This window comes from Oncorhynchus gorbuscha, linkage group LG19 (assembly GCF_021184085.1).
Source record: "Oncorhynchus gorbuscha isolate QuinsamMale2020 ecotype Even-year linkage group LG19, OgorEven_v1.0, whole genome shotgun sequence".
Lineage (NCBI taxonomy): Eukaryota > Metazoa > Chordata > Actinopteri > Salmoniformes > Salmonidae > Oncorhynchus > Oncorhynchus gorbuscha.
Genome location: NC_060191.1, coordinates 5,037,981 through 5,064,241, shown reverse-complemented (window position 1 = coordinate 5,064,241; position 26,261 = coordinate 5,037,981). Strand labels below are relative to the sequence as shown.

The 26,261-nt window shown below is 43.7% G+C and overlaps 1 protein-coding gene and 1 long non-coding RNA gene across 9 annotated transcripts in view; both read right to left on the bottom strand.

Annotated features, from left to right (window-relative positions):
* The window catches only part of LOC124005548 (protein tweety homolog 1-like), a 39,082-nt gene extending 20,938 nt beyond the window's left edge, over nt 1-18,144 (bottom strand). For 2 of the 8 annotated variants that reach the window (XR_006833645.1, XM_046314926.1), the window contains exons 1-2: nt 17,057-18,131; nt 2,540-2,704 (exon numbers count right to left, since the gene is read on the bottom strand). Coding sequence is in view for 6 of the 8 variants with exons in the window: in XM_046314926.1 (XP_046170882.1) it covers nt 2,540-2,674 (135 nt within the window). In the remaining 2 variants the exon portion in view is untranslated. Of the gene's footprint in view, nt 1-2,539; nt 2,705-17,056 lie in introns of all 8 variants that reach the window. The other 6 variants (XR_006833644.1, XM_046314922.1, XM_046314921.1 and 3 more) reach the window with 6 other exon arrangements.
* Nucleotides 18,145-20,595: 2,451 nt separating this feature from the next.
* Nucleotides 20,596-26,231, bottom strand: LOC124005121. The gene is made up of 6 exons (XR_006833570.1): nt 26,123-26,231; nt 25,968-26,003; nt 25,651-25,795; nt 22,378-22,459; nt 21,054-21,182; nt 20,596-20,951 (listed from the first exon to the last, which is right to left on the bottom strand). It is a non-coding gene; the product is annotated as an uncharacterized LOC124005121 (long non-coding RNA).
* Between the last annotated feature and the right edge of the window lie 30 nt (nt 26,232-26,261).

Below are 26,261 nucleotides of genomic sequence, written 5' to 3'. Positions count from 1 at the left end.
TTCTGTCCTGTCTGCTGTTCCCCACGACCTCCTCACGTTACTCATCCTCTCCTTTTTAATCTCTCTTTCTGTCCTGTCTTCTGTTCCCCACGACCTCCTCACATTACTCATCCTCTCCTTTTTAATCTCTCTTTCTGTCCTGTCTTCTGTTCCACACGACCTCCTCACGTTACTCATCCTCTCCTTTTTAATCTCTCTTTTTCTGTCCTGTCTGCTGTTCCACCACGACCTCCTCACGTTACTCATCCTCTCCTTTTTACTCTCTCTTTCTGTCCTGTCTTCTGTTCCCCACGACCTCCTCACGTTACTCATCCTCTCCTTTTTACTCTCTCTTTCTGTCCTGTCTTCTGTTCCCCACGACCTCCTCACGTTACTCATCCTCTCCTTTTTACTCTCTTTCTGTCCTGTCTGCTGTTCCCCACGACCTCCTCACGTTACTCATCCTCTCCTTTTTACTCTCTTTCTGTCCTGTCTGCTGTTCCCCACGACCTCCTCACGTTACTCATCCTCTCATTTTTACTCTCTCTTTCTGTCCTGTCTTCTGTTCCCCACGACCTCCTCACATTACTCATCCTCTCCTTTTTAATCTCTCTTTCTGTCCTGTCTTCTGTTCCCCACGACCTCCTCACATTACTCATCCTCTCCTTTTTAATCTCTCTTTCTGTCCTGTCTTCTGTTCCCCACGACCTCCTCACGTTACTCATCCTCTCCTTTTTACTCTCTCTCTCTTTCTGTCCTGTCTGCTGTTCCCCACGACCTCCTCACGTTACTCATCCTCTCCTTTTTAATCTCTCTTTCTGTCCTGTCTTCTGTTCCCCACGACCTCCTCACGTTACTCATCCTCTCCTTTTTACTCTCTCTTTCTGTCCTGTCTTCTGTTCCCCACGACCTCCTCACGTTACTCATCCTCTCCTTTATACTCTCTCTCTCTCTTTCTGTCCTGTCTGCTGTTCCCCACGACCTCCTCACGTTACTCATCCTCTCCTTTTTACTCTCTCTCTCTTTCTGTCCTGTTTGCTGTTCCCCACGACCTCTTCACGTTACTCATCCTCTCCTTTTTAATCTCTCTTTCTGTCTGCTGTTCCCCACGACCTCCTCACGTTACTCATCCTCTCCTTTTTACTCTCTCTTTCTGTCCTGTCTTCTGTTCCCCACTACTTCCTCACGTTACTCATCCTCTCCTTTTTACTCTCTCTTTCTGTCCTGTCTTCTGTTCCCCACTACCTCCTAACGTTACTCATCCTCTCCTTTTTACTCTCTCTTTCTGTCCTGTCTTCTGTTCCCCACTACCTCCTCACGTTACTCATCCTCTCCTTTTTACTCTCTCTTTCTGTCCTGTCTTCTGTTCCCCACTACCTCCTCACGTTACTCATCCTCTCCTTTTTATTCTCTCTCTTTCTGTCCTGTCTTCTGTTCCCCACTACCTCCTCTTACTCATCTGTCTCTCTTTCTGTCCTGTCTGCTGTTCCCCACTACCTCCTCACGTTACTCATCCTCTCCTTTTTATTCTCTCTCTTTCTGTCCTGTCTTCTGTTCCCCACTACCTCCTCACGTTACTCATCCTCTCCTTTTTACTCTCTCTTTCTGTCCTGTCTTCTGTTCCCCACGACCTCCTCACGTTACTCATCCTCTCCTTTTTAATCTCTCTTTCTGTCCTGTCTTCTGTTCCCCACGACCTCCTCACGTTACTCATCCTCTCCCTCTCATTCTCTCTCCAAGTGCTTCCCATTTCTTTTGTCTTTCTCTACTGGCGGATCATTTGAGAATCCCCCTCTTGGTACCATAGACATGTTGTAAACATGCAATGTGTGTGACGTAGGGAGTAGGGACGTAGAGCCACTGGAAGGGAATGGTGAAACCTAGAAATGAACAACACAACAAACATTTTGACAATACAACATTTTGCTGCTACTACTACAGTGTCTCCAGATTAAAACACTCAAACCAAATCCTACTCAAACCGTACTGTGGAACTTTTACACTTGCATGCCGATGATGAGAATGAATGTGAAATAAGATGGAGTCTGTAGTGGAGCTGAGGGATGTAAACTGAACTGTGGTGGAGATGGGAACAGAACAGTGTAATTAAGTGCTAACAGTTTTGAGGAGAGACAGCCAGGTGGTGTAATATTTCTGATGAGTTGAAATCCAGGTCAAGATTCTTCTGAGTGGTCTGGGCTCGTTTCCCTGTCAATAACTAGGCCACTTGCACCACTAGCATGAATAAGCTGTTTAAATGCTCTAATAATACCAGTAGGATTCTGCAGATGCCGCTGTGCAAAACAGAGAGGGATCTTTATGGGGCAGTATTTAACATGAGGGGTGGGGGGATTCTGTATCATGGCGGTATCAGACTTGGTTCTCATTCTTACCAAGTGCAATACATATTTTTCATTGAATCTTAGCTGTCTTTTATTGTCGATCTTGTTGTTTGAACCAAGAGAAGACTTGAGATAAATATGAATCAATCAGTCGTGCTGTGTGATTGGCCAGTTGTAGTTTGCGATGGATGTGATTGGCTGTGGGCGTTTTCTGTTACCTGTTGGTACTCCCAGCTGTCGGGGATGAAGAGGTTGTCTCTTATCGTCATGGTGAGGTCCAGCCGGGGGAGGGCGTGGCACATCCTCACCCATAGCGAAGGGCTGTAGTTGGGCACGGTCGCCATGGCAGCCATAGTCTATCGCCTAACCCCCCCTCCTCCACCCTGTTGAAAGGAACTAAGTGAAGAGAAGGGTTAGAATATCAAAGGTGTGTAAGTGATAGACATATTCCACATTTCCACACCAGTGGCGGACCAATGATAAATACTATGAGTAAACAAAGCCTTATGCTGTATGTGGTGCTGGGTGATGGCTATTGCAACTGAACTGTTGTCCGTCTACCACTCCTTCTTACACACTGGAAGCCAGGGAAGAAAGATAAGATGTTTCAGAACAACCCTGCTGAGGAGGCAGGGAGGGAGGGAGCAAGGGAGGGAGGGGGTGAGGGAACATCACCTCACCAACCACCCCCCCCCTCCAGTCTGTGGGAGAGCCAGCCAATGGTTGAACAGTTGTCAGACATGCTCATGTTCACTGAAACTTCCTATTTCATCAATCAGTGTACTTACTGTAGGTGGTTCAGGACAATGTGAACTTTCTCCTAGACTCTGATCTAAGGTGATGTTTACATTGTCTTCTCCTAAATTCTGATCTAAGGTGATGTTTACATTGTCTTCTCCTAAATTCTGATCTATGGTGATGTTTACATTGTCTTCTCCTAGACTCTGATCTAAGGTGATGTTTACATGGTCTACTCCTAGACTCTGATCTAAGGTGATGTTTACATTGTCTTCTCCTAGACTCTGATCTAAGGTTATGTTTACATGGTCTACTCCTAGACTCTGATCTAAGGTGATGTTTACATTGTCTTCTCCTAGACTCTGATCTAAGGTTATGTTTACATGGTCTACTCCTAGACTCTGATCTAAGGTGATGTTTACATTGTCTTCTCCTAGACCAGATCAAACTCATTCCACAGAGTTCTGAGTGTCTGTGGGTTTTCGCTCCTCCCTTGTACTTGATTGATGAATTAAGGTCACTAATTAGTAAGGAACTCCCCTCATCTTGTTGTATAGGTCTTAATTGAAAGGAAATAACAAAAACCTTCAGAAACTAGGCTGTCTGTGGAATGAGTTTGACACCCCTGTCCTAGACTCTGATCTAAAGGTGAGGTTTTGTGTAAGGAATTGTGAAAGTCAAGGTAATCTAATCCTAGATCAGAGCTATGCCTAAGGGCTTGTACCTGGAGCGAGGAGGTATGCAGGGTGAAACCCTGTGGAGCAGAAACCACAGAGCAAGAGCAGACATTGCTTGTTATTTTTGCTCAATTTCTAATCTACATTTGGATCACGGTTGTGGTCAATTCCATTCCAATTCAACTAAACCAACTACCCTGTCATCTCTACGAACATCCTACTTCATCATACTCCTCAACCTATGGGATCAGAGTAGGGGAGATAGTGGGAGGTCCAGTGGCAATCTCAGCCACACCACACAACCAGCACTATATAACAGAGGCAGAGTTGGGTCAATACAAGAGGGAGATTCAACCGCCATCAGACCAACTATCAACACAACACCCCTCAACCATCCTGGAAATTAGAAGATGCTATAAGAGATAGTATGTCTACAACAATGATGCACAGTAGCAGACTTCACACAACCACCCTCCAAAGGGAAGGAGAGAGGGGAAACAAGGGAGAACAGGTCAGTCTTTGTAGACAAACTCCACCACCACACCCTGCTGAGAGACTCTGCTTCCCCTCCCTTCCTCAAGCCCAGCCAATAGGGAGAAAGTAGGGTAAATACAAAGGGAAGGAGAGAGGGGAAACAAGGGAGAACAGGTCAGTCTGTAGCCAAACTCCACCACCACACCCTGCTGAGAGACACTGTTTCCCCTCCCTTCCTCAAGCCCAGCCAAGGGGGAGAAAGTAGGGTAATACAAAGGGAAGGAGAGAGGAGAAACAATGGAGAACCGGTCAGTCTATAGCCAAACTCCACCACCACACCCTGCTGAGAGACACTGTTTCCCTTCCCTTCCTCAAGCCCAGCCAAGGGGGAGAAAGTAGGGTAAATACAAAGGGAAATCCGGTTATCCCAGATAGACACCGCAATCTACATTACAATCACAGAGCTATGAAGAGGGGATGATGGGGGACAGCACTGATTGTGCAGATTAAGAGAATACCAGGGTTTTACAGTTGAAGACAAGAGGGTTTCAAGAGAGCCTATGAGATGAGATCAGCACAGACTAGACCATTGACAGGAGTTGTACTGAGGAGTAGAGACAGGGGGTTGTACAGTACTGCTCTACATACAGTGAGACACAGAGGAACCTTGAGGAAAAACAATAGTGTATTTGATAGCGTCTATCAGGGAGGGATTCTTAGATTTGGATTCTGCACCAGGCTCCTATCTTGGTTTTGCTGTCTTTGAATGTTTAGAACATTCAGCATTGTATCACATGAATTCTCAGCCTTTTTAATGGTCCATCTGTATGAGCACATGACACTACATTTGAATAGAAGCACTGCACAATATTAAATACATGATCAAGAATGTATGATCAAGAATCACATTTGACCTATAACTATAACTATTTTAGAAATATCAACCCAGTCTTTTTACTGTAGCAGCCATTTCAAATCAATTACGTCTCAATGGACATAATAAGTCCAGGTGTTGGGGTCATTGTTTGGGATGTGTGTGTGTGTGGTGTGTGTGCATGTGGATTTGGGGCATCCCAGGCCCAGAGAGGGTTAAACAGACAACCCAGACAGTCAATCCCAAGCTCATTAGAATAAGCCTGTTCCCCTTAATGGCTCCAAACCCCCAACTGTCACTAACAAAATCAATGCCAACACTCTGTTTCACTTGTGAACAGTGGGAGCAGAATGGTTGCACACACTGCCGTCCATCCCCTCACACTGAGGCTGTCAACAGACTGGTGTTATTGTTGTAGTCTCACATTGTCATGGCCAGACTCTGATGGTATATCAACAAACAGGATTTTTCTTGTTATAGTCTTGAATTATTCAGCTGTGAGGGTGGTAGAGGATGTTGTCACATTAGGTGAATTATAGAAATGTTGTTGTGTGGTTAGACTGTAGTGTGAATTGAAATTCAATTCATGTTACTTGGAAAAGTCTACATTAACAATTTTTGGCAATTATCATTGTTACGGCTACAGGTATCCTGTGTGTATCCTGTGTGTATTTTCTTTCCTTCTCCCTTATTCACAGGTGTCGCCAATCAGTCACCAATCAGTTGGCAATCAGGAGACACCTGCTCCTTTTCCCTTACCCAATCACATCCCCTTTCCCTTGGTTTAAAAGTATCCCAATCAGTTCTCTCTTTTGTTTTTGCAACTACATGTCACTTTGTCCATTATCCTGTGAGTATTGTTTTGTATGGTGTTTGATGCTGGGAAAAGGGGGTACCAAGATAAGTCGCCCATGGACATACACTACCCGTAGGTAAATATTGTCTAAAGAACACTAGTTAGAACTGGGTGGACCACCCACTGTATTTTATTGGTTAGTGAGCTAGCTGTTGTTGAAGCGGGTAGTCTAGCTTAGGGGTGTTTTTGGATAATGTTATTTCTTTCCTTGGGTCCAGCCCAGCCCAGCCCCTTTTCCCACCCCCTCTACCGTGTGTTTAAAAATAAACCATGAGTGTTTGACGGTAGACTTATGTTGTCTGTGGTTGTTCTCACTGTTCCTTTTCACTGTTAAAATTTGCAAGAGTTAAGTTGCGGGTCTCGTTTCCATCCCCCCCTAGACTGCAGGGCCAAAGGGATTCGTAACATAAGTGAGGACTCATCTGGGATCTGTCTTTACTGACACCCATGCCGCTCGTGCAAATTGTTGTAGTGGTCTAGTTCAGTGTTGAGCTGATGTAGCATTAGTGTTTGCTATTTGTTGGCTTTGTGTTTTCGTGGTAGTTCAAAATGGCTACATTTGATTTGAAATCCTTTTTGGATAACCCTACATGGGAGGTTTTTGACAAATGCTGTAGAGTTGATTTACTGACCTTGGCTGACCATTACACTGTATCGATTCCGCAGAGTTTACTTAAAGCGGAGGTTAAACAACTGGTGTTGTGTTTTGTTGGAAGAGCAGGTGCTTGTGTTACCGCTGCCTGAATCTACTACCCCTGTAGGGGATGTTGCTGCTCCTGTAAGCCCGTCGGTGTCTGAGGGCGAGGCTAAAGCTCCAGCCACATTGCCCCATTTTGATCCACTCTCCCCACAGTCAAACGGTGATGCCAGGAGGGATGTCCATTCGACACAGCTCCAACTGGCGGCGGAAGAGAGCACAAATTAGGCGAGAAAATCTCCAGTTGGAAATGTGTAAACTTGAGGCAGAAAAAGAAAGAACAGCGGCATTTGGAGATGAGTAAATTTGAGTCAGAAAAAGAGCAGCGGCAGTTGGAGTTAAAAATGCGCCAGATGGAACTGGAGGCAGAGACAGCGAGGCTAGCCTCCGTTCCTGCTGTGCCTGTTAGTGAGCCGTCCTCACCAACTGGAGCTTCCAACACTTTTGACACTAGTAGGCAGATCGACTCTCTGACCAAAGGCACTAAGGCAGAGATTGACTCCTATTTGTGAGTTTTTTAACGTATAGCTGTAGAATTGAAATGGCCTGAAGAGGTATGGTGCCTTCAGTGTAAATTAACTGGTAAAGCCCAAGAGGTTTTGTCAGCGCTACCTCTTGAAGACAGTTTGAATTATGAAGTGGCCAAAGCTACTGTTCTATGCGCCTATGAGTTTGTGCCTGAGGCATACCGACAGAGATTTAGGTCTCATAGAAAGTCTTCTCGTAAGACTTATGTAGAATTTGCTAGAGACAAGGGAAATCTGTTTGATAAATGGCATGCAGCTAGCAAGGTAACTGATTTCAACTCTCTCGGGAGCTAATCTTGTTGGAAGAGTTTAAAAATTGCTTACCAGAAGGCATTGTAGTTTACCTAAATGAACAAAGTATCCTCCTTGTCAGAAGCGTCTGTGTTGGCAGACGAGTTTGTGTTGACGCACAAGCGTGTTTTCAGCTCATACTGAGAGTAGAGCCACTGAATTGCCTACTTTTAGTCCTAGCCGGCCAGCAGTACATCACACACGCCCGAAAAATGAGTGTCCCTGTTTCTATTGTCATAAGGTCAATGTGATTAATGATTGCTTCCTTCTAAAATGCAAACAAGGGATGCCTCTTCGTGCCAAGTCGCCAACAGGTGTTGGTCTAATTGGTACGGTTGTGAGGCCTGAAACTTAACAAGTTCCTCAGGGTAACTGTAGTTTGAAAGTCCCAGTCCCCGACCGCAATAATGAACCGTTCATTTGAGGGGTTTGTGTCCCTAACGAATGATGAAGCGTCTCAGCGACCGGTTAAAATCCTTAGAGATACTGTTGCAGCACAGTCGTTTATATTGTCTGATGTGTTGCCCTTATCTGACAATACATACTGTGGTTCCAGTGTGTTAGTTCAGGGTATTGAAATGGGTTTTGTCCCAGTGCCATTGCACTTTGAATGTACACTGAATATTCAGAGTGGGGGTACGTCCTATGTTGCCAGTAAAGTGACCTTTATAATGGGTAACGATATTGCCGTAGGAAAGGTAGTACCCGTATGGAGGCGGCAGGGTAGCCTAGTGGTTAGAGCGTTGGACTAGTAACCGGAAGGTTGCAAGTTCAAACCCCCGAGCTGACAAGGTACAAATCTGTCGTTCTGCCCCTGAACAGGCATTTAACCCACTGTTCCTATGGCCGTCATTGAAAATAAGAATTTGCTCTTAACTGACTTGCCTAGTTAAATAAAGGTAAAATAAAAAATTAAAAAATAAAACATTTTGGGCACAGAGTTATCCACATGTATTCCCCGCTTGTGCTGTCACTAGTGCTCAGGCACGACAAGTGGGTGACGTGATAGATTTGTCGAACACTGTTCTGTTCAAAGAAGTTGATCCAGAGGATGGGTTGTATGCTACCTCTGAGGAGCCCAGGGAAGTATGTTGAACTTATTGCTGATGCAATACAGTCACTCGTGAGCAGCTGATTGCTAACCAAAAGGTTGACAACAAGCTTGCTAAATGTTTTTCTAGGGTTGTCTCATTGGAAGAGGTAAAGAAGAAGAACGTGGCTTTCTTCATTGATGGTAATCTCCTCCTGCATAAATGGAAATGTTGACGTGGGTGGAGATTGGAATGCTGTTTACCAAATAGTGATTCCTACAGCCTTTCGACAAAATGTGTTATCCCTTGCTCATGATCACCAGTGGTCCGGTCATTTAGTAATCACCAAGACTTATGATCTGGTTCTTCAACATTTCTTTTGGCCAGGTTTAAAACCAGATGTGGCTCAGTTCTGTCGGACATGCCACACATGTCAGATAACAGGAAAATCAGGTTATTCCTCCCGCTCCTCTTTGTCCAATACCTGTCATAAGTGAACCATTCGAACATGTGGTGGTTGATTGTGTTGGACCATTACCGAAGACAAAATCGGGTAACCAGTTTCTGTTAACGATTATGTGTATGGCAACAAGATCCCAGAGGCCATTCCCCTGCAAAGGATTACAACTCCGGTGGTGACTGAAGACTTAATAAAATTATTCACAACATTCGGATTACCTAAGGTGGTACAAAATGATCAAGGTACCAATTTCCTATCAAAGCTCTTCAAGCAGGTGTTAAAATCCCTGGCAATTATGGACCGTGTGTCAAGCACATATCACCCAGAGTATCAGGGTGCGCTTGAACATTGGCATCAGACACTGATGTCTATGCTACGTAAATATTGTTTGGAATCTGAGAAAGATTGGGATGAGGGAGTTCCTCTAGTTTTGTTTGCTGCTCGTGAAACTGTACAGGAGTCCCCAGGGTTCAGCCCGGCTGAACTAGTGATTGGTCACACAGTGAGAGGACCAATGAAAGTCCTTAAAGAACAGTTTTTGTCCCAAGAGTTGTGTGTGGGAGATGAGAATGTGTTGGACTACGTTAGTCACTTTCGTGAGCGCCTACACCAAGCCGGGGCATACCTTAAGGGAACATTTTGACATTCGCCATATTGTTAGTGAGAAAGTCCATATTGCAAATGTACGGTCCCTTACCAGATGTCCCAAAACGTTTTTACAATTCGCGGACGGCATCGGGCCGTGCGGCAGGGCCGGATCTACCGGGAAGTCATCAAACGAACTCTCTCGGACATTCGGTTTCCCTTTTATAAAATAATCACATTTTGGTCATTTTTCTGCTGTCCCGATAAATCCCACAAGAGGGCGAAGGGAATCATATTGCAAATGTACAAAACATCACGAATCACGACGTGGCCTTATCTCCAAAACGGAAGATGAAACTTGGTGAGCATAGGTTTGGCATAATGGGCAGTTGGCCCTGAACAAGATGGTGTCTAGGCCTCAATGGTTTTTGAGTTATGGCCATTTTTCTGGGATTAAAGGTCCAAAATGAAAATAGAGCAATAATTTTTCCGCTTCACGTCAAAGACAAGGAGCCTCCGGTGTCAATAAAAAAAAGAACCAGCCATTTATCTATCGTCATTTAAGAGAAATCGTACAATGTCAAATTGGTGATGTTCAAAAATAGGTGTTTGTTTTAAACAGTTACAGATCCAGTTGCACGGTGTTCATACAAATCTTTTTAAAGTGTGCTGCAGAGCTCTGCGAGACTTGTGATTTTCTGAAATAACACACAGACTAAACCCTCCGTAAATAACTCGGTTCTTAACGTAAAGACTTAAAACTCAAGATTCTGTAAAGGCATACCCCAATCAGGATATGAATTTACTTATAGCTTCCTGTGCCAATCGGAAGTGCCATAATTGGTGTCACAGGGGCTGTTTCGAAGGGTTAAAAAAGTCAGATCTTTCCAAAACTTCATATGTGTGATTAGGCAACCCCCATGAACTGTTAAGTCATTTTTCCCATAAAATTTAAAGAAAAACTAAATCACACACACACACAGCTTGGAAGGAGGGACACATTGGGGTGCCTAGAGACATACACTGCCTGCATTAGTTAACCTTGTTGGAACTTTTAAAGAACCGTCAGACCTAGAGTTCCGAAACTTTAGAAACCTGTTCTCGACCTCAGGTCGATAGTGCGTGGTGAGTTACGTGGCTCTAGAAGGTTCTCGGACCGAGAAACAGCCTCGTACATTTGCAATAACTTCAATTCATTTTTGTATTACGAAAATGACGACATTTAGAAATGTCCCAGAGTCGCAAGACTAGGTGCATTGCGACCGCCTCGGAATATATAGACTGACCCCAATGTTTCTGTCCGATAGCTCATTCAAGGACCCCGTAGCAAGGCATGTAAAAAGTGGATTTTCAGCACCAATTAGGGTCTTGCTCGGGCACCAAAAGACCTATCGAGCCGAAACTTGGGATTCGGGGTCGCCTCAGCTAGGCCTACCCATAACATCAGAACTGGACCCGCAGCTAGAACGTAACTATGTGTTTTACGTTTTTATTGTGGTTTGAACAGAAGGTGTTGTGAATTTTGGGCCAGCTCTGAAGTATGTGATAGTTGGCTACTAAACAAGTAGGAAAAAATGGGTTTGGTGTCAGTTTATCAGTTTGGTGTCAGAATGATATCTAATTGACTGATGGATGATGACTTGCTGGTGACTCTTGTCCATTTGCAATATGTTTAATCAGTGAGGTACCATTCATTCTGAAAACAACCCTAACGAGCGATTGAGAGGAACCAGAATCACTGCCCAGCCATCCCGAGTTCATCGGGCCAGTCAATTTTGCATTCCTGCAGGATTTTTGAGCATGACAAATTCGTGATGGTAAATGTCCATTGAAACATATTGCAAATGCACGTGCATTTGCAATATGATTCTATAGTGAAAAAAACATCACCAATTGGACATGATGAAATCAACACAATGAGCAATGGAAAAGAGCAACTATCACTGCCCGGCCATCCTGTGTTCATCAGGCCAGTCAATTTTGCATTCCTGCAGGACTTTTGAGCACGTCAAATTTCTTATGGCATTTGGCCCCCAAAAAAGTTACTTTTGACTTCCTATGAAATCATATTGCAAATGGACAAAACATATGCCTTATGCACAAGTTAAAAAAATGTAAAAAATTATGATAATAAAATTGGACAAAAGTATATTCATACAGTTCTTACACGTGTGTAATTGACAAAAAAAAATTGAAAGAATTTCGAAAAACGGTCCAGAAAGCACTTTAAGGGGTTGCTAGGTTTTTGATTTTTTTCCTTCACTTTTTCAAAATGTTGCTTTTGGATGTTGACTTGTGTTTCATTTGCAATATGAAAAACCACGGAGCGCGCTCGCCATCTGCTGGATTTTCAAAGTGTTACACCTGGCATTTGCCATCTGGCATTTGCAAACAACTTTGAACGAAACGACGCCAAATTGAGTGGTATTGGACACCGTGTATATGGTTTGTCCAGTGCCAATGACTTCCCATTCATTTTTGTCCATTTCAGCAGGGTGTTCCCTTACTGTGCTCTCGTAAAGGAAGCTCTGTCTTCCTCACTGAGGAGTATGAATAGACAAAGATAAACAGGCTGTTTCTCGTCCACTACAGCCAGGTGACCAAGTTCTGGTGTTATTGCGTGTTCCAGGATCTTCACTGTCAGCTCGTTTCTCTGGTCCTTATTTAATTGAACAGAAATTAAGTGAAACGGATTAAGTGCTTTAAACTCCTTATAGAAAACGACCCATACCCCAGTTAGATAGTAGTACCTGCTGCTGTTTTTGAACTGTCTCCTCTGCTTCTGCTGTTATGATAGTGGGCTGTCATATTGATGACTGATGGAGATGGATTAGAGTTGCGCAATACTCAGCAGCAGTGCATGAGATTGCCCAACTCAGAAATGCTGCTGTCTCTCCAGTCAGTCTGGTACATTTAATGGACGGACAGGCCGACGATATTGTGAGGTTACTATACAGTTGTTCTTGTCTCTTTTATGACGTTCCTACTCGCACAAACGTGTTGGAATATGACATTAATGTTGGAAATGCTACCCCTATCAAGCAACACCCATATCGTGTCAATGCTTATAAGGGGAAGATAATGAGGGATGAAGTGAGATATTTGTTGGAGAATGGCCTGGCTATGCCAAGTTCAAGCCCTTGAAGTTCAGGTTATGTACAAATTATAGAAAGATAAATTCTGTCACAATGCCAGATTCGTTCCCGTTACCCAGACTGGACGACTGTATCTGTTGGTGCTGCTACTTGTGTAACTAAGTTGGACCTCTTAAAAGGTTACTGGCAGGTTCCGTTAACCTCATGTACTTCTGTTATTTCTGCCTTTGTGACCCCAGACAACTTCCTACAGTACTCAGTCATGGCTTTTGGGATATGGGATGCACCAGCCACTTTCCAACGACTGGTTAACTCTGTATTTTCCACCATAATTTGCAAATAAATTCATTAAAAAAATCCTACAATGTGATTTTCTGGATGTTTTTTTCTAATTCTGTCTGTCATAGTTGAAGTGTACCTATGATGAAAATTACAGGCCTCTCTCGTCTTTTTAAGTGGGAGAACTTGCACAATTGGTGGCTGACTTTTTTGCCCCACTGTACAACCAGAACCAGTGCCTTATGAGGTGGGCAGTTAATGTGCAAAAATATAATTTGGAGATCAGCCACAAAGGGTTCTGATAATGTTTTAGCAGATGCTTTGTCTCCTGTGTAAAAATGATGATTTTTGTATGTTTCGTAAGGTTGCCTTTGTTTGTTGATCTTGTTGGTCTTCATTGTAAATAGTTTGTAAATACTTTGGTAGCAATCCTTATAGGGTTGCTCTTTTAAGGATGGGGGTGTTACGGATACAGGTATCCTGTGTGCATCATGTGTGTATATTCTTTCCTTCTCCCTTATTCACAGGTGTTGCCAATCAGGAGACACCTGCTCCTTTCCCTTACCCAATCACATCCCTTTCCCTTGGTTTTTATTTTTGAAATTTTATTTCACCTTTATTTAACCAGGTAGGCTAGTCGAGAACAAGTTCTCATTTACAACTGCGACCTGGCCAAGATAAAGCATAGCAGTGTGAACAGACAGAGTTACACATGGAGTAAACAATAAACAAGTCAATAACACAGTATAAAAAAATGAGTCTATATACATTGTGTGCAATAGGCATGAGGTAGGCGAATAATTACAATTCAGCAGATTAACACTGGAGTGACAAATGATCAGATGGTCATGTGCTGGTAGAGATACTGGTGTGCAAAAGAGCAGAAAAGTAAATAAATAAAAACAGTATGGGGATGAGGTAGGTAAATTGGGTGGGCTATTTACCGATAGACTATGTACAGCTGCAGCGATCGGTTAGCTGCTCAGATAGCAGATGTTTGAAGTTGGTGAGGGAGGTAAAGGTCTCCAACTTCAGCAATTTTTGCAATTTGTTCCAGTCACAGGCAGCAGAGAACTGGAAGGCGGCCAAATGAGGTGAAAAGGGGGTACCAAGACAAGTCGCCCATGGACATACACTACCCGTAGGTAAATATTGTCTAAAGAACACTAGTTAGAACTGGGTGGACCACCCACTGTATTTTATTGGTTAGTGAGCTAGCTGTTGTTGAAGCGGTAGTCTTGCTTAGTGGTGTTTTTGGATAATGTTATTTCTTTCCTTGGGTCCAGCCCAGCCCAGCCCCTTTTCCCATCCCCTCTACCGTGTGTTTAAAAATAAACCATGAGTGTTTGACGGTAGACTTATGTTGTCTGTGGTTGTTCTCACTGTTCCTTTTCACTGTTAAAATTTGCAAGAGTTGCGGGTCTCGTTTCCATCCCCCCTAGACTGCAGGGCCAAAGGGATTTGTAACAATCATAAATCTGTCTGTCCTCAACCAGATGTGGTGTCAATAATGGGAACTAGTGCTAACATGAACCCAGAAAGGGATTGAGGGGGCCCCAGGGAGGGAGCAGCCTGAGTTGAGCAGTGGTCCAGCAGTAGTTGTCGTCAGAGGGAGGCAGGCTCAAGTTGACGTGATGCTTCCTGCCAGTTTGTTACCATTGCATAACTGAAGGAAAATAATGGGGAGTTCGCACTCACATGATAGGGGGAGCAAGGAGAGAAGAGGAGAGGGAGACGGACGAAGGAAACTCACACCACAGCCGTCTGTGCCTTGCACTCGCTGCTTCAAAACCAACGAGACTCTCAGGAACAACAAAGCCGAGGAGAAATGGATAGAATACAGTAGAATAGATGTCAACTATCTGTCACTGCACTGAACTAAGCTGACTGACTCAGCCCTGGGAATGGCTCTGTTATGAAACAGTCACTCAGCTATTTGTATTGAGAGAGCCTCCAGAATATGTTTCTCCACGAGGCCATTTTGTAAGGCGGTTAATGAGGAAGACTGAGGATGTGCAGCTGAGAAGAAAATCCCCTTTGGACAGTAAAGCCACCTTCTCCTTTATCCTGTATTGCATCACATTCTCATTACTACACATCACAGCTTTCCTCTGGGCCACTGGGTATGAATAATGACATGCAACAGGAATCATGCCACACGTTAAGACCCAATGGTCTCCCTAACGACCACTTAAGGACACTCTTAATGATTGCCGTTTATGAGACAGTTATATGGCCCTGTGATACACACCACAGCCCAGTTATCAGTCAGTGGGGACATGAACGGCCCATTCAGTGTGAGGACTGTAATGTATCTACACTACAGTTTAAAACTTTGGGGTCACTTAGAAATGTCCTTGTTTTGAAAGAAAAGCACTTTTTTTGGTCCATTAAAATAACAATTGTCAGAAATACACTGTAGAGATTGTTAATGTTGTAAATGTAAATGACTCCTGTGTTCCAATGGCACATTGTGTTATCTAATCCAAGTTTATTTTAAAAGGCTAATTGATCATTAGAAAACCCTTTTGCAATTATGTTAGCATAGCTGAAAACTGTTCTGATTAAATAAGCAATAAAACTGGCCTTGACTCGTTGAGTATCTGGAGCATCAGCATTTGTGGTTGGTTCGATTACATGCTCAAAATGGCCAGAAACAAATAACATTTCTTCTGAAACTCATGTCTATTTTTGTTCTGAGAAATTAAGGCTATTCCATGTGTGAAATTGCCAAGAAACTGAAGATCTTGTACAATGCTGTGTACTACTCCCTTCACAGAACAGCGCAAACTGTCTCTAACCAGAATAGAAAGAGGAGTGAGAGGCCCTGGTGCACAACTGAGCAAGAGGACGTACATTCGTGTCTAGTTTGAGATACAGACGCCTCACAAGTCCTCAACTGGCAGCTTCATTAAATAGTACCCGCCAAGTACCAGTCTTCACATCAACAGTGAAGAGGTGACTCCGGGATGTTGGCCTTCTAGGTAGAGTTGCAAAGAAAAAGCTATATCTCAGAATAGCCAATAAAAATAAAAGATTAAGATGGGCAAAAGAACACAGAACCTGGAGGAACTCTGCCTAGACGGCCATCATCCCGGAGTCGCCTCTTCACTGTTGACGTTGAGACTGGTACTTGGCGGGTACTATTTAATGACAGTCATTTACAACATTAACAGTGTCTACACTGTATTTCTGATCAATTTGAATTTTTTTTTATTAAAAAAGACATTTTTAAGTGACCCCAAATTTTTGAACGTTAGTGTATAAATACACATTTCATTTTCATAACCACAGACTCCAATAGAGGTTGAATTGTTTCTTATTAAATTCATATTTAAGTTTCAGTTAATTCATGTTTGTGTAAAAAAAAAAAGTCCCACCAGGATCATTTCTTTTACTATCATTGTGGGTAACAAAAAAATACATTTAAAATGCTATTTTCCCTAACCCTAACACTTATCCTAATTGTAACCCTAAGCCTAAAATAGCCTTTTTACTTGTGGGAACCAGCAAAATGTACACATTTGTCCAAATTTTGGATACAAGGATAGTCAAACCATACCAAACACACACATTTTCCCAAATCAATGAATGACTGAGTGCATTCAGCTGCAGGCTGCTCGGTGCTTGTAGAATCAATAAATCCAACATGGAGCTTTAGAGTGTACAAGAGTATAACATACAGTACCAAGAGGATGGACAAATGCTCCCACACTAGCAATCTCATTTAGAAGCTTGCACAAAGTCTAATGTAGCATTTGAAAGAGGTTGCTGAAGATGAAGCTAAGCAAACTATTCAGTGACATACAATGTGATATTTTATTAATATAAATAAAACCTCTTATCAACTATGATAAAGTAGAGGTTGACAAAACAATCCAAAAGAGTGAATCAAACAAACATGGTTCAACCTCAATGTTTTATAAATCATTTCCTAATTTCAACATCAGTCAATGCACAGACATTGCGTAAAAATCCAAACATTTGATGTAAAACCCAGGCTTCTCTCCACTTTCCTTCATTGAACATAAACTGCAATGGTCTAACAGTGCATGATGAATCTATTTCACTTGACTGCCCATTCATCTCGTAGAATACACAGACAATTCACCCATGATGAATGAGTGATTGGAGAGTGATCTGTTTCTTACCTTTGACTGTAGCGTTGGGAGGGTGTTCTGCTATCTCTTGCTCTTCTCTGGTGTTCTGTCAAATATCTACACACTCACTATACCGTTGCCAAACATCAGCGCTGGATCCTCTTGGAAAAATAACTCATCCTGAAATATATAGGTTTAGGGACATGAACCCCAAAAATATGTCAAATGTAAATAAATAACAGGGTCTGTTTTTGAAATATTAAACAGCCTGTGATTGGATGGTTGTCTGGTAACAGTGGAGATGTGCTTGTGTTGATGGATAAGAGAGGAGCCCTCAGCGCAAGAGAGAGAGGAGAGAGAGGGAGGAGAGAGAGGGATTAGGATTGAGAAGACACCCCAGAGGGACCCTTATCGTCATGTCAGAACCCCATTCAGGCAGCAGATCGCTCAGCCAGGCGACTTTACAACAAGGCAGCGACACGATTGTGCCCAGCGATAATGAATCTGTTAACGGGGATTAGGACTCCATCCACTCTCAGCTCACACAAATGATGATGCTGCTGGGCGATACAGACACAGCTCTTACTGAAACCTCCAACACTCAGTCACACACACAACATACCAATCTCTACACTCTCAGATTAAGAGGCAAAAATCTGACCAAAAATCAACAAATCATCACAAAAAAAAATCTACGATTGTCTAAATGCAAAAATACAAAACGAGAAAAGGTCCAATTATTCGAGTTTGTCACATTTCAGATTTCTGCACAAAAAATCCACAAAATAATTGTTGAAGAAATCTCCTGTGTGGTTAGGCAGGGCAGTGTTTGGCTGTGTTGAGCAGAGAGGAAGAGAGAGGGAGAGGTAGAGATGCACATATATTTAGGCAGAAGCAAATAAGCACACCACTCTTGCTCTCAGATGGATACTGAGAGCAAGAGAGAAGGGGAGGGAGGGAGGGCAGGATGGAGGGTGCAACAAAGATATTGTGAATAGGAAAAAAGATGAGTTGTCAACTGGACAGTGAGTGAGCGTGAGAGAAAGAGGGAGGGATGGAGGGAGAGAGGGTGAGCGATAAATAGAGTGAGAGGGGAGTTGCAAAACCAGTTTCGAGTGGAGACTGCAAAATAGTGTCAACACCATGATTCAACAACAAAGAGAAAAAGCAGAGATGGAGAGAATGAGAGATGATCTTCCATGACCGTGGGTGATTTGACTGAAAAAGAGGGGGATTACAAATAAACAATAAAAACAAAGTGAGAGCAGGTGGAATGAGAGACCAGGGTGTTTGTGCCATTGGAGGACGGGGGAGAACGAGAGAGCGAGAGGTGGCGTTCGTTTTTCTGTGTCACCGAAAGGGAGTGGGGGAAGGGAGTCAGAGAGATAATGCGAGCAAGGGAGCGTACGGGAGTGAGAGTGAGAGAGAGTGAGAGAGAGAGAGAGAGAGAGAGAGAGAGAGAGAGAGAGAGAGAGAGAGAGAGAGAGAGAGAGAGAGAGAGAGAGAGAACACACTAGTGTGCGTGTATCTAGGAGGAAAAGGGAGAGAGGGAGAAAATTGTATTACGTATGCAAGAGTTACTCAGAGAGTTAACCGTGCCTCCATGGCTCTCATTTAGATCCAGCACTATACTGTAAGAGCCATCCACTCTCCTATCTCCTCATCTTATCCTCCCTTTATCCCTCTCTCCTTTATCATACATCCCTCTTCACTCTCCATCCCCCTCTCTCCAGCTTTCTCCTCTCCATCCCTCCCTCTACCCCATCCCTCTCTCTCCTTTGTCCATCCAGCTCTCTATCCCTCTCTCTTCTCTCTCTCTATCCTCCCTCCATCCATCCCTCTGCTGTTACACAGAAATATCACCACTCAGACATTCACAAAAATTACAAGTTCAATATTTAATGTCCTTGGCAATTCAAATCCAAAGGTCATAATTCTTTGTAAAAGCAGGCATTTTACATGATGAACATAGCAGAAATCAGTGGGTTTCTGTTGGATTATATTAAAATATTCATATTAAATTCATCTTATTACAATTATAAAATCTATGTAGACGCAAAGTAAGAAAAGATTGGTTGAGATGCAGTTACCCTGATGGAAGTAAGACACAACAAATCATTGTGTCTTTTACTTCCGGTTTTGTACACCTGCTTCAAAAAGCTGAAAATACAATATTTTGGTTATTGAAAATATATTTTACAGCGGTTTAGATGGTACAATTATTCTCTACACAAAACCAGTCACCCAAAATTCACCCCCTTACCCACCTTCAGCTCCCCCACCCCCTCAAACACCCTCGCCCCCTCCCGGTCCTTCACCTTGGCCAGGGTGAGATGGTAGCGTGGGTTGAAGGAGTCCCTGTGCAGCCAGCCCTGCTCTCTGAAGGCCTCCTGTAGACCAGCATTTAGCTGCTGGAGGTGGGGCTGAGGCTGGGGGCTCAGGTAGAGAACTTTCCCACCAAAGTGCTTCAGTTTCAGGGGGAAGGAGACTGCCACAGGGGGGTTGCGGTCCAGGTAGGCGAAGCGTTGGAGCATCTCCCCAGCGGCAGTGACCCCAGCTGGGCCGGGGAGGACCAGGTGACAGAGGGTGACATGGAGGGAGGAGGAGGGCAACCAATGAGGGGCGGATGAGGGGAGGAGGGAGGTGAGCTCCTCCTGAAGGTGCTGGAAGGAGGAGAAGATGGAGGGAGTGTTGGCCCGGAAGGTGATGAGGTGGATGGGCTTACGTTTGGAAGGCCGGCCTCCACCCCTCTCTGTTCTCTGCTCCACATGCACAGATGGACACTGGGCTAGGTCTGGGCCTTTCTCTCCATCCCAGTAATCTTTCCATTCTTCCTTCTTCTCACCTTCCTCCCCCCTGCTCTCGCTTTCACTCTGGGATAGAGACATCTGGTCTGCTATGACGACTAAAACGGAATCCTTCCCAACTTTCTCTTCCAAGGGTTCTGATTCTCTTCTTGCTTCCTGTTGGTTCAGTGGAGTACTTCCTGTGCCTGGTCTGGTCGACTCAGGCACCTGAATACTTGTCTTGCTCTGATTTCTTTCCTCCAAGTGTTCGTTTTCAACATCCTGTTTTATCAGGGACTCTTCACCCTCTGTAGTGATGATGCCATCTTGTTCTTCTCTTGATTCACAGTGGTCGTTTTTTTTGGTCTTGTTGTTCTTGTGTCCCTGTCCCTGCCAACAAACAGATTTTGAAGGTTAACCAAACATTATGACAAAAACATGTTATAGACTAACAAAGTGAAGTAGAACAATATGTTAATCCAGGTTCTAGAGCTGTGGAAATTCCTACCTCCCTACCTCCCTCCCTACCTTCCTCCCCCTCTCTCTCTCCCTACCTCCCTTCCTTCCTCATCTCCCTCTCTTCCTCCCTCTCCCTACCTACCTTCCTAGCTCTCCCTCCCTCCTCCCTCCCTCCCTCCCTCGCATTCTCTCCTTCCTTCCCTCACACTCTCTCCCTACCTCCCTCGCCCTTTCTCCCCTCCCTCTCGCGCCCTCCCTTCCTCCCACCCTCTCCCTCTCTCCCTACCTTCCTTCCTCCCTCGCCCTCTCTCCCTACCTTCATCCCTCGTCCTGTCTCCCTACCTTCCACCCTCCCTCGCCCTTGCTTCCTCCTCGCCCTCTCTTATCCTCTTGCTCCTCCTCCTGCCCAAAGGGGGCTGCCAGACACTGTCCAGTGGATCCCTGTCAGTCCTGTTGTTGCGGTCCCAGAATCTACGCCCTCTATGGGTGAAGTACTGAATCCTGTGTCTGGGCAGGGCTAGCTCTGAGGAGTTGTCACAATCGCAGGGGTCGGTGTCCCAGTTGAACTCAGAGAAGGGCCGCTCCAGCACCCCAGCACTCCACATACCCCACCACAAAGTCCGCCGGCTCCACCGACGGGTCCCACAGGATCCGAGAGATGACGTCATCAGCTGTATGCATGCGGGGCTTCTTGGTTGATCCTGAGGGGAGAAACTCTTTGTTAGTTATACTTAGTTTGCAGTAAACGGGTATTTTAGTGGGTTCTCATATGTTCAGTTAGATTTAATGGAGGGAAATTGTACCTTTTCCCTCTGTCTTTTGGCTGGTTTGTTTTATTCCCTATTGCTTTCTTCTTGAGTTTTCCCTATTTTTCTCCCTCCTTCCTGTTTTCCTGGTCTATAACAGCCTCTGGGTTGTCTAATGTTGGAGTGCTGAGAAAGAGGGAAGGAGAAAGAGGGATTGTATTCATCACTCTGGTCAATGTAAGAGCTAACCTGTTAAGTCTTCCTCATACTGATAGGACAGTGACCTTCAGATATGTATTTTAAGAAGTTTATCTATATGTCTAAACAGATAAATGAATGTCTCTGCTATTCTACCTCTTCACTTCCTTATCCTATGGAATTAACTACCTATCTATTATATTTCTACTGTGCTACATGACTTGATTACCACTTGGTTCAGAGGCTCTGTTTGCTTTGAGGGCAGACAGAGCCAATACCACAGATGCTGCTTCTCACAGGAGGAAAAACAATATCTTCCTCTGAAGATTCCACTGTCGCCAGGCAGAAGGATTAGTGACGAGAGGGAGGACTCCGATTCTGAGGGCCATCTGTTTAGGGCTGGCAGCTATATGCTTTGAAGATTTCTGTCTTTCAGTCTTATTTAGTTGTTCAAGTGGTTAGAAGTCTGAAATATACTGAACATTGAGTAAATATTAGCCCCTAACCCCTGGGCATTTTCAGTTGTTCGAGGGCTGCACAAACATTATGCATCAGACAATTTAATTCATTTTTGTTAATAAATTGCATGAATGTTAAAGGCATGTTTAGACATCAGTTTTATTTTATTTTTATTTCACCTTTATTTAACCAGGTAAGCTAGTTGAGAACAAGTTCTCATTTACAACTGTGACCTGGCCAAGATAAAGCAAAGCAAACAACAACACAGAGTTACACATGGAGTAAACAAGTGTACAGTCAATAACACAATAGAAAAAAAGAAAGTCTATATGCATTGTGTGCAAATGGTGTGAGGAGGTAGGCAATAAATAGGCCATAGTAGCGAAGTAATTACAATTTAGCAGATTAACACTGGAGTGATAAATGAGCAGATGATGTGAAAGTAGAGATACTGGTGTGCAAAAGAGCAGAAAAGTAAATAATAACAGTATGGGGATGAGGTAGGTAAATTGGGTGGGCTATTTACAGATGGACTATGTACAGCTGCAGCGATCGGTTAGCTGCTCAGATAGCTGATGTTTAACGTTAGTGAGGGAAATATAAGTCTCCAACATGGCACCATCAAAAGTCAAAATGCAATGTTACTTAGCCATTGCCCGGTCATAGTTTCTGGTATATAACCATTTTTTTTTACATGTCGGTGGTGATCGTGTTAGCTACAGACCTGTGAGATCGACGACACCTGTTTCCAAAACGACACTTTCCCAACAGGAAGAACTGACAGAAAACTGCTCCCTCTTCCTGGCCTGGAACATCAGAGAGAGAGGAGAGACGAGGGGGCAGTTATTTAGCAGCCCGTCTCACCCAAAGTCAGTACAAAACAACATATCTGTATGGCCTTATATAATATCTGTATGGTAGTTTGTCCTTCCCAGTGTTCTGTGTTATCAGTGTCCTTGGATTTACCTAGTTTTACATTGAGAACACATTTTAAATTTCCATGTATTGGTCAACCAAGACCAGTGTGTATATACTGTAAAGTAGGGGACTGAGCCCAGTAGACTAGATTAGTTAATGAGCTCATGGAGAGATTGGAGCAGTCAGGGAGAATGACTTCACTCAACAAGGTCATGATGACCCCGAAATGAGCCCCAGACACGCAACTTGCCAGACCAGCCAACCTGACCACGGCTGTACTGAACTGAAGGAGGTGAGAGAGATGGTGGTGGAACAGAGAGTGGAGCTGAGGAACATGGTGGTGGAACAGAGAGTGGAGCTGAGGAACATGGTGGTGGAACAGAGAGTCGAGCTGAGTATCACTAAGACTGAACTGCAGTTCTACAAGAACAAGGTGGAGCCAATGCAGGTTAAAAAAGGAGGCCAGACTGAGTGCCAGTGAGAGAGGTGGAGGAGCTGAAGAAGGAGAATGCAGGTTAGAAAACACACAAATGTAGCCACTGCGCGACATTGACATTTTCTTCACAGGTGTAGGATTACTGTGTATACTAGATCATATAATGTGAAATAACATACAGTGGGGAGAACAAGTATTTGATACACTGCCGATTTTGCAGGTTTTCCTACTTACAAAGCATGTGGAGGTCTGTAAGTTTTATCATAGGTACACTTCAACTGTGAGAGACTGAATCTAAAACAAAAATCCAGAAAATCACATTGTATGATTTTTAAATAATTAATTTGCATTTTATTGCATGACATAAGTATTTGATACATCAGAAAAGCAGAACTTAATATTTGGTACAGAAACCTTTGTTTGCAATTACATGTTTCCTGTAGTTCTTGACCAGGTTTGCAGCAGGGATTTTGGCCCACTCTTCCATACAGACCTTCTCCAGATCCTTCAGGTTTCGGGGCTGTCGCTGGGCAATATGGACTTTCAGCTCCCTCCAAAGATTTTCTTTTGGGTTTAGGTCTGGAGACTGGCTAGGTCACTCCGAGACCTTGAGATGCTTCTTATGGAGCCACTCCTTAGTTGCCCTAGCTGTGTGTTTTGGGTCATTGTCATGCTGGAAGACCCAGCCACGACCCATCTTCAATGCTCTTACTGAGGGGAGGTTGTTGACCAAGATCTCATAATACATGGCCCCATCCATCCTCCCCTCAATACGGTGCAGTCGTCCTGTCCCCTTCGCAGAAAAGCATCCCCAAAGAATGATGTTTCTACCTACATGCTTCCCGGTTGCGATGGTGTTCTTGGGGTTGTACTCATCCTTCTTCTTCCTCCAAACACGGCGAGTGGAGTTTAGACCAAAAAGCTCTATTTTTGTCTCATCAGACCACATAACCTTCTCTCATTCCTCCTCTGGATCATCCAGATGGTCATTGGCAAACTTCAGATGGGCCTGGACATGCGCTGGCTTGAGCAGGGGGACCTTGCGTGCGCTGCAGGATTTTAATCCATGACAGCGTAGTGTGTTACTAATGGTTTTCTTTGAGACTGTGGTCCCAGCTCTCTTCAGGTCATTGACCAGGTCCTGCCATGTAGTTCTGGGCTGATCCCTCACCTTCCTCATGATCATTGATGCCCCACGAGGTGAATCTGTGATAGTGCATAAAACATTGCACGTGTAATTCCATCCGTTCTTGGCACTGACAACATTTGGACTGGACTGACTTGGCTTGCAACCTAATGACACTAGAGGGGGTACACAGACAGTTTGGTTAGTTTCTCCCTTTCCCAAAAGTAGGAGTAGGAAGAACTCAGCCCGAGACACTGACCTAGGTTAGTTCTGTGTTTTCCTTAGAAGTTAGAGACAGTGAGCTGATACTCGATCTGTGCTTCAGAACAAATTCTACCAGAAGCTTTCAGAGAGAGTGGGGGAGTAACAAGTGGGAAAAACACTGCTTTCTCACAAATATCAAATCAAATGTTATTAGTCCCGTGCTTGGTAAACAACACGTGTAGACTAACAGTGAAATGTTTACTTATGGGCCCTTCCCAACATTGCAGAGAGAAAGAAAATATAGCGATAATAGAAAGTAATAACAGGTAATAATACAAGCAGATCTCAGAGAGATCATACTGTGTGATGAATACACTGTTAGATTCTGGGTTAAACTTGGAACACTGTTATACTCAGAAGTATAGTATCTGAGGAGTGATGGAGACTGGTTTTTACATCAGAAGTTAATGGTTATCTGTAGGAGCCAGATGGCTTTGGAATGTGTTGGGTGGACAGGAGGAAGTCACAGGATTGCTATAGCGGATACGGGTAGAGATCTTTGGATTAGGCATCAAGGGGGCTGAGGTCAGGTCTTCCTGTCGAACCATAAAAGATGTAACGATTAGAGAGAAGGAGGAGTGCCTAAATCGGAGTATATATACTTGTGGTGGTGGAATCATGTTGTCTAATGCAGCTGTATTGATCCTCTGGGAAAAAATAAACTTGGTTAAGCTTTCATGGTGTCCGATGAGTTATTTACTCTGAGAATTAGAACTTAACAACACAAATCAAATGTTATTGGTCACATGCAGATGTTATTACGAGTGTAGCTTAAGATACAAACAGTGTGGAATTTCTGTGGAACATATCTTTACTCAGGCAAACCCAGACTTCCTTTAGAGAAGATGAGGATGGGGTGAACAACAGTGGAGGCTGGTGGGAGGAGCTATAGGAGGCTGGTCACATTGAAAAGGCTGGAACGATATCAAGCACATCGCACATATGAAAACCACGTTTGACTCCGTTCCATGTATTCCATTGAAGCCATTACAATGAGCCCGTCCTCATATAGTTCCTCCCACCAGCCTCGACTGGTGAACACCCAACTTCCTCAGTACCTCGATATTAACAAACGGTCCTTCATAATTTGATCATACCTAGATAAACTTCAGCGTTGTGTAATATGAACATTCTCTTTCACTGTAATTTCTGCTCTGCCTCTAAAGAAGCGTATATGCCCTAGTTAGGCCTACATCTCATGTCTACACGTACCAGCAGTTCACACAGAATCCAACTGAATGACAAAACATTACCTGCTGTCACCTGAGGTCTATCTTGGCTGGGACTGGCTGGGACCTCTGTCTTTGGCCCCTCTGTAGCTCTATGCTCTCCTGTCCTCCAGGTTCTCAGCTGAGTCCAAAGGCACACCTGTCTCCTCTGACGCCATTGTCAATCAACCTGTGGGTGTAAACGATTATTATACAAAAGTGTTCACTTTGCTTCTCACTGTTAACATAGCAATACAAGGACAACCAGTTAATAAATCAATCAATTAAGTAATAATTGATTTTGTAAATATAGTAGCTATATATTTAGAAGTAAGTTGTGCTAAAGTAGCTATAGTAGATACCTGAGCGAAGGAAAACGGAGAGGTAGACTTCCCTATCTTGACCCAAGAGTCAAGATAACAAGTTATACAATGCAACCAAAATGTTAAACATTAATAAAACGATAATGTAGTACTTTATAAAATATGCATTATGATACATTATTGTTGTTAGTTACCTGAATATACACCCTCTGACTTATTAACAGATATACAGAAGATTCTGTCTGAAACTACCGTAAATGTACACTTTGACCTTTGGTTTGTTTGTACTGAAGGGGCTTGTGGGAAATGTATGTCTATGTACCGCAGTGATGA